Source organism: Trachypithecus francoisi, unplaced genomic scaffold (genome assembly GCF_009764315.1).
Source record: "Trachypithecus francoisi isolate TF-2019V2 unplaced genomic scaffold, Tfra_2.0 Lachesis_group7, whole genome shotgun sequence".
NCBI classification, from domain to species: domain Eukaryota; kingdom Metazoa; phylum Chordata; class Mammalia; order Primates; family Cercopithecidae; genus Trachypithecus; species Trachypithecus francoisi.
This window is the reverse complement of record NW_022681472.1, coordinates 97,960,911-97,971,842: the sequence shown is the minus strand read 5'-3', so window position 1 is coordinate 97,971,842 and position 10,932 is coordinate 97,960,911. Positions and strand designations below refer to the sequence as shown.

The following is a 10,932-nucleotide window of genomic DNA, read 5'->3' as shown; positions in this document are numbered from 1 at the left end:
GCTGGGAACTGCATCTCCAGAGCTTTGATGCAGGACCCCTGGGGGCTCGGGGAATGAGAGGCTCCACCCCAGGGGTCTCCTTGCAGTGAGTCTATGTGCAGGCCTGCGTTCTGCTCCTGGGGCTGGGGCTGATTGTCCAGCCTGTCTCCTGAGGACAGGAAGTGGTCAGAATCTTGTTTAGGGCACACCCAGCTCCTGTTGGAGGAGGGAAGTGCCGGTCTCCTGCGAAGGGGCCTTGGGTGGGAACGGGCCCGGAGCGGGAGGAACGTGACTCCCCAGAGGGAAGATCGACGTCATACTAGGCCAACAGCTGGAAAGGAGTTGCTGCAGCACAGAGTGGGCCTGCACTCCCCTCACCCCTACCCCCAGTGGTTGTGGCTGTAGCAGTGAGCCTGGAGAGTGGGCCTGGCCTAGGGTGGCTGGGAGGCTGCCAGGTGCCTCCCAGAGCTCCCAAGGGCCCGCACCTACAAGTGCCAGCCTCAGGGCAGTGCCCAGATGAGGCCCTCTCAACTGCAGCCAGCGAGGCCTTGGGATGCTCCCTGGGAGGGAGGTGACTTTGGGCTCCTAAGTCTGTGGGAGAGGCTGGGAGCAGTCACTGCGCGCCTTGCGCAAGCCCGTTGGTCGGGTGACTTCCTCAGCTGGGCTGGGAGGGGCTCCAGGATCAGGTCCTTCCTGTCTTGCTCCTCAGTGGGGTGATGGGGAGGAGACCTGGCCACCCGTGGCTCAGGGGCAGCTGAGAACAAGGACCTGCTGGAGCTGGAAGTGCTGTGGTGTTGAGGGGTGGGGTGGGCAGCTTCTCACACCTGCCTCCTGCCTCCACCTGTCTACCTTTCCCCCACCTTGACTTGGCCCAGCCCAATGCTGACAGCACTGCCCCCAGCCCCACACATGGTTCTGCCTGGCTGGCCTGCCCTTGGTACCTGGCACAGAACACACAGAAGGCACTCGGCTAATGCTGGCCAGGCCCGCTCATGGGGAGTGCATGGCTGCGCAGCACCAGGGAACCGGGACAGCAGCGCCGGCAGAAATCAGCGGTAACTTGTCCCAGTTGTATGCATCAAGGTGGCAACAGACATGGGTCCCCCCACTGCACTGTGGCCCTGAGCACCGTATAGCAGCCCTGCAGTGGGAGCTATTATCTTGTCCCTTTGACAGAGGAGGAAACTGAGGCACAGGGAGGTGAAGTAGCTGCCCCCAGTAGTGCCTCCTCGCTTACTCCCCACCCCCTACACCACAGTGCAGCCGCTTCTCCCACCAGCTGGGGTTCCTTGGACCCCCAAGCCTGGGAAGGGGGAGGTGAGTTTACAAAGTGGAGAACTTAAAAGGAGAAAAGTGGAACCAGAGGTTTGAGAAGCCCTGAGTGGTAGAGTAAGGCCTCCAGCGCTGCCTCTGGGTGCAGGGCAGAGTGGCAAAGTGGAGGGGGAGAGGCACGGGGCACCATGGGGGCCCAATTCCTACTTCGGGGATCTCTGACAGAGCCGAGGGTCCTCTTCTTGGGGGTAGATGCCCAGGGCTAGCCATTCCCACTGTCTGTGTGGATCTGAGTCCTGGACATGCCCGAGTGACTCAGGAGTGGCTGCTTGGGCGGGCTCTGGCACCCCAGGATGTTATACATTCTGGGAACTGGACAGGAGCGGCTGCTTGGGCAGGCTCGGGCACCCCAGGAACATTCTGGGAACTGGACAGGAGTGGCTGCTTGGGCGGGCTCTGGCACCCCAGGATGTTATACATTCTGGGAACTGGACAGGAGCGGCTGCTTGGGCGGGCTCGGGCACCCCAGGAACATTCTGGGAACTGGACAGGAGTGGCTGCTTGGGCGGGCTCTGGCACCCCAGGATGTTATACATTCTGGGAACTGGACAGGAGCGGCTGCTTGGGCGGGCTCGGGCACCCCAGGAACATTCTGGGAACTGGAATCAGCCACTAAAGAAATTGTAGCTGCAGGCGGTGACCCTGGGGTGGCACCTGGGGACATGGCCAGGTCAGCATGGGGACACCTGGCTCCAGCAGGGGCTCTGGTGTGTCCTGGGGTCTTGGGGGCCAGGGCTGCGGCCCTGGGCAGGCTTCCTCCAGGCGGAGGTCCTGGGGAAGTGGGGGACCAGGCCGGCTGCCGCCTCCCTCACTGTGCAGCGTCTAATTTGTCATCTCCCATGAAGGCGATGTGGTTCATAATTCTGAAACTCTGAAAAAGGTCGAAAGAAGCAGAGAGGCGCTCGGTGGATATGCCGAGCTTTTCTGCCGGTGCTTTGTCCCACTACTCTGGGTGGCCTGTGCTCCTCTTCAAGCTTCAGTTCACGGGGAGGGCCTGAATCTGCCGGCTCCTCTCAGGATCTCCTTCTCTCTGGGCCCTCCCCAGCCTTAAGGAGCCTCCCAGACAGAAGGGTGGACAGAGCCACCTGGGCAGCCCGAGAGACACGCGGGAGTCCTCCTGTGGACAGCCCTGCCAGCTTCCGTCCAGCCCCAAGCTTCATTTGCATCTTGAGGAGTAAGGGGTGGTGAAATGGGAATGCGGGTCTGGCTCAGCTGGTCGTGGGCATAAGTGCCGGCTGGATGGATGGCATCTCTTCCTCCTGTCTTATGTCCTGGGGTCCAGGTGCTTCCCAGGGCCATGCCCCTGCTGCTATTGCTTGCCCTACCCCTCACCCTAACCAGGACATGGACTTCCACCCCCAGGCCACTCTCTCCGTGGCCCACCGTGTACCCAGCACCCAGGAGAGCTCCAGTGTTGTCTCACCAAGCCATGAATAAATCCAACAGATTCACATTGTCTGTGCTTCTCTCCAGCCCCACTGTCTTGGCCGGAGCTCAGACCTCGCCTTTCCAGCTTGGCTGGGCTGGCACTCTGGGCTCCATGCAGCCACGCTTCTGTCTACCCTGCCTGGTCCAGGCCCTGGGCTTTTCTTGCCTCCAGGCCTGACCTGTCCTTGGAGCCAGGCACAGGGAGGGAGACAGGCAGGGCTCCTGGGGCTTGCTGAGAATTGTCCCCAGTTCCGTGGGAGAGAGGCCAGCACCCCCAAGGGGCAGACAAGCCCCTGGGGAAGGCTGAGGGTGCAGAGTAAGGGAGGCGGGAACCCCCCAAGACCCCATCCCACCATCTCTGATTTCTCAGGCTACCTGGTTCCTGACCCCAGCTTCTCGACTGCCCCAGGAAGGAGGACCTGCATCTGCCAGCCCCTCTCTCAGGATCTCCCTCCTCCTGGGCCCACCTCCCAGTCATAAAGAGCCCCCTAGACAGAGGGGTGGACAGAAGCCATGTGGGCAGCCCAAGAGACACACAGGGGTCCCCGGGTTGGCAGGGCTAACTGGTTACGGACAGGTCCTTTGGGGCCCCAGCCCCTTGCCAGTCTTTGGAGGAACAGCCGGTGGCTCCCGCTCTCCAAGGTTTCCCTTCTGGGCTCTTACCTTATCCTTGGGGCCCCTTTTAGTACTAAGGGGCTTTCTGTCCCCCTACTCCTGTGCACAGATCTTGGAGCATCAGTCACAGCGTGACAATGGCTGTGGTTCCTTGTTCGGATGACAGACCACAGAGAGGCGGCTCACAGCTTTGCTCCCTCTGCACTCTCCCAGCCCTGGGGGCGTCAGGATGGGAAAGTTCTGACTTCTTTGGAGGAGGTCTTGTCATCGAACTCATTCTAGGGTGGGAGTACGGGTGAAGACCTCTGGCTTACACCCAGCCCTGAGCTTCATGTGCATTTTGAGGTGTAAGGGTTGGGCTGGGTGCTAGTGCCTGAGGCCCTCCCTCCTTCCCACCAGACCTTCCTTCCCAGCCACTGAGGGAGACCAGCCTGTGGCTGTTGCCTGCCTGGTGCCAGGCCTTCCTTCCCAGCTGCTGAGGGAGAGTGGCCTGTGGCCGTCGCCTGCCTGTTGCCAGGCCATTTTATGGAATCCTCAGTCCTGTCAACCAGGACTGTCCTGCTTTACGGACAAGAAGAGGTGGCTCATGAGATTACACAAGCCTGCCTGGAGGCCTAACCAGCAAGCTTTGGGGCCAGATTGGCCCCTATCGCCTGGACCCCAGCCCGGCTCCTTGGCTGAGCCCAGCTGCCCGGTGACTCAGACCCACAGAGTCTGCTGCGCGGGCGAGGGCCAGGGCGGGGTGCCAGCAGGTATAAGGCAGCTGGCCAGGGCCCTGAAAGCCCGACCTCACCAGGAGAACATGCAGTTCCACACTGGGCTCCTGCTGGCCGCCGTCCTGAGCCTACAGCTGGGTGAGTCCAGGGGCCGGGGCTACCTCTTGCTCAGGGCCGCCATCGCTCTAGCCCAACCACTGTCCCTCCAGCCCTGGGCCGTGACTGCCCACCTCAGGAGAACCCATTCCTGTCCCCCCACCATCTGCCGGGTGCAGCTTTCCTCCGAAAGCCTCCTGCGATCCTGCAGGTCCATCCAGCTCAGCCCCAGCCTGCACACTGACCCCCACACTGACCCCCCAACTTCTCAGGGCGCACAGCCCTTGGCTCAAACCCCCCTTCCTCTCCCCAACCCCCAGACCTCCCCAGTCCATAGTGACACTCGTCACACACGCACCTTTGTGCGCGCGCATACACACACTTTGAATTTGCCCCCCTCCAGCCCTCTTGGGCCTGGCCTCCCAGCTAGCTTGTCTCCTGAGGCCACCTTCCCCGGACTCCTTCCTCCCGAGCATCTTCTCTTGGCAGGGCATCTCCACTCCCATCCCGAGACCTGAACAAAACCAACTGGCCCCTTGATCTGCCGGCTACCCCCACCTCCAAGCCCAAGCAGCCCAGCCCCCCAGGGGGAAGCCTCTGCGTCCCTGGCTATGGGTTGGATGACCTGGGTATCCCCTGCCTCTCAGGCCCTGAATGAGCAGGTGGTGGAGCACCGGTGAGTCCCTGGTGCTGGCTCAGGGGTCGCTTACACCTCTCCAGCCTCCATCCCCAGGGGCACCCTCCTGGCCTATAAGTGGCTGAGCCGCTGACCCTGAGGACTGCCCCAGGGTCATGAGGGCAGACCAGCTCTGTGATGAAGGTCTGAGACACACAGGGGCTTGGGAGGGTGGGCATGTGTAGGGGGCAGGCAGGAGCTAGTTCTCTCCATGGCACCCTTGGGCACCTATATCCTCACCTCTTCCTTCTGGTGCCCCAGACTCCTGCCCATCTTCCCTGCTACCCCCCACCCCAGCCAGCTGTGACAGCCAAGGGGAGTTTCAAGCCACTTTGGTGGGAAGGGGCAAAGAGAGGCTGGGAGGCAGCTGTCACCACCTTTCTTTTTTGAAGGTGGGGTCTCAGCCTGCTCTCCGGGGATGGTAGAGGAGCCAAAGCTGATGGTAGGGGCCTGTCCTGGCCAGAACTTCCCATCTGTGTTACCTTCTCTGTGGTGCCTCCGTGGAGGATTCCACCCACAGGACCTAGCGGTGACCAGAGGACTCTGGCCAGTGGCAGGGGCCTGGTGTGCACTGAGGTCTGAGGTCAGCTCAGTGCTGGTGCCTGCAGAGCCATGCTGTCAGGAACCCGGGCTTGCAGCTGGTGCTGACCGGGGCTGACTCCAGCCCTTCTCCACCTTTGGCAACAGTGAGGCAGGGGCAGCCCAGCAAACACGGGATAAGGTAGGCGTGGCTTCCAGTGTCCTGAGGTTGGCTGCCTGGGGCACAGCTCAAGAGGAAGCCAGGGCCTGTGCCTGGTGCCTGTGACAGATCAGCCCTCATGTCCTCATGGTCACACCATTGACCCTGTCACCCTGCAGGCTCCTATGCAGAGAGAGCAGGCCCGGGGCCAGTAGGTGTTAGGGTCTCTGTTTACACAGTCTTGGGTGTGTGAACCTCAAGTGAGGACAGGGAGGGAGGGAGTTTGAGGCTGAGAAATGGACGGAGGTGGTCAGGGAGGAGAGGACAGAGTCAGGGATGAAGAGGGGCAGAGAGCAGGCAGGGAAGCCCTTGGGGAGTGCCCAGGAGGGCTAGTGGGCCTTGGGAGTGGGGCAGTGCCCAAAGCAGAGAGCAGGACTGCTGGGCAGAGCCACAGCAGCACTGGCGGAAGAACACAGTGTCTCCCGAGCACGGGCCATCCTCCTAGATAAAGCAAGGCAGAGCTCACTGCTCCCTGCTGCTGCTTGGGTGCTGCCACTGTAGTGGGATATTTTAAGGAATTAGAGAGACCGAGGGGTTGAGGAGGATATTTATTATTTAGGTGCAATGGCCCAGTCGGATTAATAGCCAAAGGACTGAGCCCTGAACAAAGAGTTAAGTTACCTTTTAAGCATTTCATGGGGCGGAGAGAGATCTCTGCAGGGTGAAGCATGTTACAGAAGCAAGAAACAAAGACAGTTATTCAATTAATTGAGATATGCATTACATCATTCCTTACTTTTCAAGGAAAAACATGTTTTAAGACTTGAGTTTATCTGTCTGTGACCTTGCAACTGCACAGCTAGAGAAACAGGGTCTTCCCAATGCCTGGGAAAGGGAGAGATAAGGCTCACTAGCCACAGAAAAATAGGCAGTTAAGTTTTAAAGGACTCCAGTTATTTCTTTTCCTCAGGGGGAATTGGGTTTTCTTACATACAACTGAGTTTCTGTTTACACGTTCTTTTTTTTTTTTTTTTTTGAGATGGAATCTTTCTCTGTCGCCCAGGCTGGAGTGCAGTGGTGTGATCTCGGCTCACTGCAACCTCTGCCTCCCAGGTTCAAGCAATTCTCCTGCCTCAGTCTCCTGAGTAGCTGGGATTACAGGCACACGCCACAGTGCCCAACTAATTTTTTTGTATTTTTAGTAGAGATGGGGTTTCACCATATTGGCCAGGCTGGTCTTGAACTTCTGACCTCAAGTGATCCACCCACCTTGGCCTCCCAAAGTGCTGGGATTACAGGCGTAAGCCACCATGCCTGGCCTACACATTCTTTAATTTCTTTTAATTCCTGTTCTACCACGTCCTGGTCTCCCTTGCCCTGGGCTCCCTGTCGATGCAGGAACAGCCCCAACATCTCAGCCACCAGAATCCGGTCCCAGGGGTCTAAAGGGCACCACTCAGTACCCAGAGGCAAAAGGGGGCATGGCCAGAAAGAGCATCTCAGGGCCCCTCCACCTCCCCCACACCCCCCACCCAGGGACCCCAAACAGCCAGGCTGCTGTACCCTCACTCCCCTGGGACATCACACTGCAAGCCAGGGCTGCCCAGCCCCACCTTGCCCAAGGCTCCTTCCTGGGCAAGGATGCAACCAGCTGGCTCCAGCTGCAGGGCTGCCAGGCACCCCAAGATGAGGGACAGGGGCCCAGTTCCTGGGAGGACTGGATCACAGGGTTGGGAGACTGGCCACTGAGAAAGGTCATGGGCTGCTGGGTGGAGTTGAGTGGGCACCATCACTGCAGAAGGTGGCCCACACCTGCCTCCCGTCCATTTGTGTCCTGTCTGTCCCCATGCCGGCAGCTGCAGCCCAAGCCTTGTGGTGTCATCAGTGTACGGGCTTCGGAGGGTGCTCCCGTGGATCCAGATGCCCGAGGGACTCCACCCACTGCGTCACTACTGCCACCCGTGAGTGAGGGGGCAGCAGTGGGCTGGCCATGCCCTTCTTGCCCAGGTGGGAAGATGTGGGCTCAGAGGGGGACAGAGCCTGATCCAGGCACCCAGTAAATCAGAAGCATAGGGGAGAGTGTCCACCAGCGATGCCCAGGGAAGGGTATGAGCAAAGGGCCGCGTCTGCCCCCGGGAGTGCCCGCATGCTTCATGTACCTGGGGTGTCTGACCCTCAGCTCAGTGGCAGATGGGGCAGCACGGTCTGGGCAAACCAGAGGCTCAGGGAGCTCCATGGTTTCTCTCCTGCCCACTCAGGGGTCCTCAGCAACATCGAGAACTTGCCTCTGGTCACCAAGATGTGCCACACGGGCTGCCCCGATATCCCCAGCCTGGGCCTGGGCCCCTACGTATCCATTGCTTGCTGCCAGACCAGCCTCTGCAACCATGGCTGACGACGGCCCTCCTCCAGGCCTCCGGACACTCAGCCCCCACAGCCCTCACGGCCTGGCGCCAGGGCTCACGGCCGCCCCTCCCTCAAGCCTGGCTGGCCCACATCTCCTGGCCTCTGCAGCCACCATCCAGCACCACTTGTCCTCGGGAAGTCCTGTGTGGAGTCTTGCCTAAATCTGCTGCTGTCCAAGTCTGGGGCCCGTCGTGCCTGCCACCCCTTCAGTTCCCAACCTCCCCCAAATAAAATATGATTGGATCATGTGGCACAAGCTATCCAGTGAGAGTGGAGCCCCGCCATCCTGGGCTTGGGGGTAGAGTGAAGTAGGTTTGGGAGTGCTTCGCTACCTCACCCCAGGCTAAACCCTACTACCCCACCCCCACCTGCCCTTATCACGGAAAGGCCCTCCCACCTCCGGCCAACTGTCAGGCCTGAAGGGCACAGGGGCCCAGGCCCCCCGGGCAGTTGCTGTTCCTGAAGCAACCAGAGTGGGAGTTGGGGCTGGGGCACACGAGGAGACCCCCACCCCAGAGCGGGAGTTGGGAAGCCTCAGAGAAAGGACATCCCGGCTGAGACATGGAGGCTGTGCGGGGTGGAGGAAGGGGGGAGGGGCCCTTGGCAAAGACAGCTGCCGCAGGCCTTCTGGAATAGGGAGAGGGGTGAGGCAGACTGTGGCTTCCTCACCCTCGCCCTCATACACACCCCTGGGCCAGTGGCCCGGCCTGCCCCTCCCTAGGAAACCCCCAGTTCTGGTAGGGAACACTACCTCCAGCTCCTCTGGGCCACTGGGTACCCAGCATGCAGGGCAGGGCGCTGGGGGGAGATGCTGGGAGTGGGATGAATCAGACTGAGGTGATGGGCAGCTGTGGCCGCCCTTCTCGGGGTGGCCGTGGGAAACGAGGTGAGCGATGTTTGTGGAAGTCGATCACTCGCTAGCCAAACATTGCATCATGGCTGAGCTTCGGGCTGCAAGGTTGAATGGGACCCCCACATAAGCCTGGCACTCCCCTCGGAGAGGCTGAGGCGAGTCAACATCTGCAGGTCCCCCCACTGAGTTAGCACCTGCCAAGAAGCGCACCGCCAATCCCTTTCCTCGGCCTCTCTTGTTCTCACCTTGGCAAAGTTCTTGTGAAGAATCAGCACGGGAGAAAGCTGATGGAATTGTCAAGCTGCTCCACAAGGAGGAGGTGTCCCAGGCAGGGCCTCCGGACACTCAGGTGCCAGGACAACTTTCAGAGCCCCAGGCACAGAAGGCGATGCAAACAGGGTGTGCTGGAGATACCCAGATAAGCTCAAGAATTGAGGGAACAATGGAGTGGTTCTCAGATCTGTGGGGGAGGGACAGGGTGCCCCACAGCCACCGTGGAGCACTGCAGTGTGGAGCACTGCTGCGAGAACAGGATAAGGCTGGATCCTCACCTCTCGTTATAGCAAAGGCATTCCAACTGAATCAGAGGTTTCGATGTAAAAAGAAGAGGTTTTTAAATGCTAGACAATTCAGAATAGAAAAGCAAGACGTATTCCTGAAGGGACTGGACACAGAGTTGCTGTAAACACAGCAATTCCACTCCTGGGCCAAATTCCACCCCCAGACATGGCCCAAGAGGAGTAAACAGGCGTCCACACCAAAGCCTGTGCACAAACATTTGCAGCAGCATTATTCACAGCAGGCAAAAGGCAGGAAAAACCCAAATGCCCATCAACTGATGGACGAATCAACAGAGATGACAGACCCACACCACGGGATGTCATTCAGCCACATAAAGGAATGAAGCTCTGACCCACATCAAAACACGGGGAGCCTTGAAAATATGGGGAAGCCTTGAAAACAAACACGACGCTGAGTGAGACAGCAGCCGCGCACAACAGGCCAAGCAGTGTACGATTCTTTCTCAGAAGTAGCCGGAATAGGGAGCTCTAGAGAGAGGGAAAGGAGATGAGTGGTTGCCAGAGGGTGGCAGGGATTATTAAGAAAGAGGGAAAGGCCGGGCACAGTGGCTCACGCCTGTTATCCCAACACTTTGGGAGGCCAAGGAGGGTGGATCACCTGAGGTCAGGAGTTCGAGACCAGCCTGGGCAATATGGTGAAACCCCGTTTCTACTAAAAATACAAAAATTAGCCAGGTGTGATGGCACATCCCTGTAATCCCAGCTACTTGGGAGGCTGAGGCACAAGAATCACTTGAACCAGGGAGGCGGAGGTTGCAGTGAGCTAAGATCGTGCCACTGCACTCCAGCCTGGGCAACAGAGCGAGACTCCATCTTAAAAAACAAACAAACAAACAAAAAGAAATAGGGAAGAGCCAGAGTACTTTTCCTGCTCTCACACAATACAGTACTTCACCCCCTCACCAAAGTGTGTGTGTATTTCTCTCCACCAGCAACCAAGCCACACTGCAGTGGACACCGGCTGGGTGTCCTCAATTCAATTCCGACGCCATTCCCATGGAGGTCGCGTCAGATCCCGCAGGTGGAGGGCTCAGTCCCACGTGATGAACCCCACTTCCGATGCCAGTCACAAGCCCCAGGTGTGGCCTGTGCTTCTGACCGACCTGCCATGAATCAGGGTTCCCACGACCCCCTCCTCGGATTTGATGACTTGCTGGAGCAGCTCACAGGACTCAGGGATGCACTGTCCAGCGTTTACCCATTTATGACACAGGCTGTGACGAAGGTGCAGATGCACAGCAGGTGGAAGAGACGCACGGGGCAGGCACGGGGAGGGGCGTGGAGCTCTCAGGCCCTCCCAGCGGCACCCTCAGGCACCTGCGCATGCTCCGTTATCGGAAGCTCCCTGAACCCTGTCCTTTTGGGAAATTCCAGAGGCTTCATTACGCAGGCATGATGGATTAAACTACTGGCCACTGATGAACCCAACCTGCTGCCCCCTCCTCTCCCCTGAAGGCTGGGGGTGGGGCTGAAGTCCCAGCTCTCTAATCCTGTGGGTCCCCATCCTGAAGCTCCCTGGGGACCCCCAGTCACCAATCCTCTCATTAGCGTACAAAAGATGCCCTTGCCAC

General features: G+C 59.2%; 1 protein-coding gene across 2 annotated transcripts; it reads left to right on the top strand.

Annotated features, from left to right (window-relative positions):
• Nucleotides 1–4,038: 4,038 nt before the first annotated feature.
• LOC117078818 (secreted Ly-6/uPAR domain-containing protein 2) lies at nt 4,039–8,180 on the top strand. 2 transcript variants are annotated; one of them, XM_033202308.1, is made up of 3 exons: nt 4,039–4,208; nt 7,378–7,482; nt 7,934–8,180. In XM_033202308.1, the coding sequence occupies exons 1-3, from the start codon at nt 4,157–4,159 to the stop codon at nt 8,086–8,088; spliced, it is 312 nt and encodes a 103-aa protein (XP_033058199.1). In that variant the 5' UTR covers nt 4,039–4,156; the 3' UTR covers nt 8,089–8,180. The 2 variants fall into 2 exon arrangements, with proteins under 2 accessions (XP_033058199.1, XP_033058198.1); XM_033202307.1 differs by having other exon boundaries at nt 4,055–4,208; nt 7,780–8,180.
• Nucleotides 8,181–10,932: the final 2,752 nt, after the last annotated feature.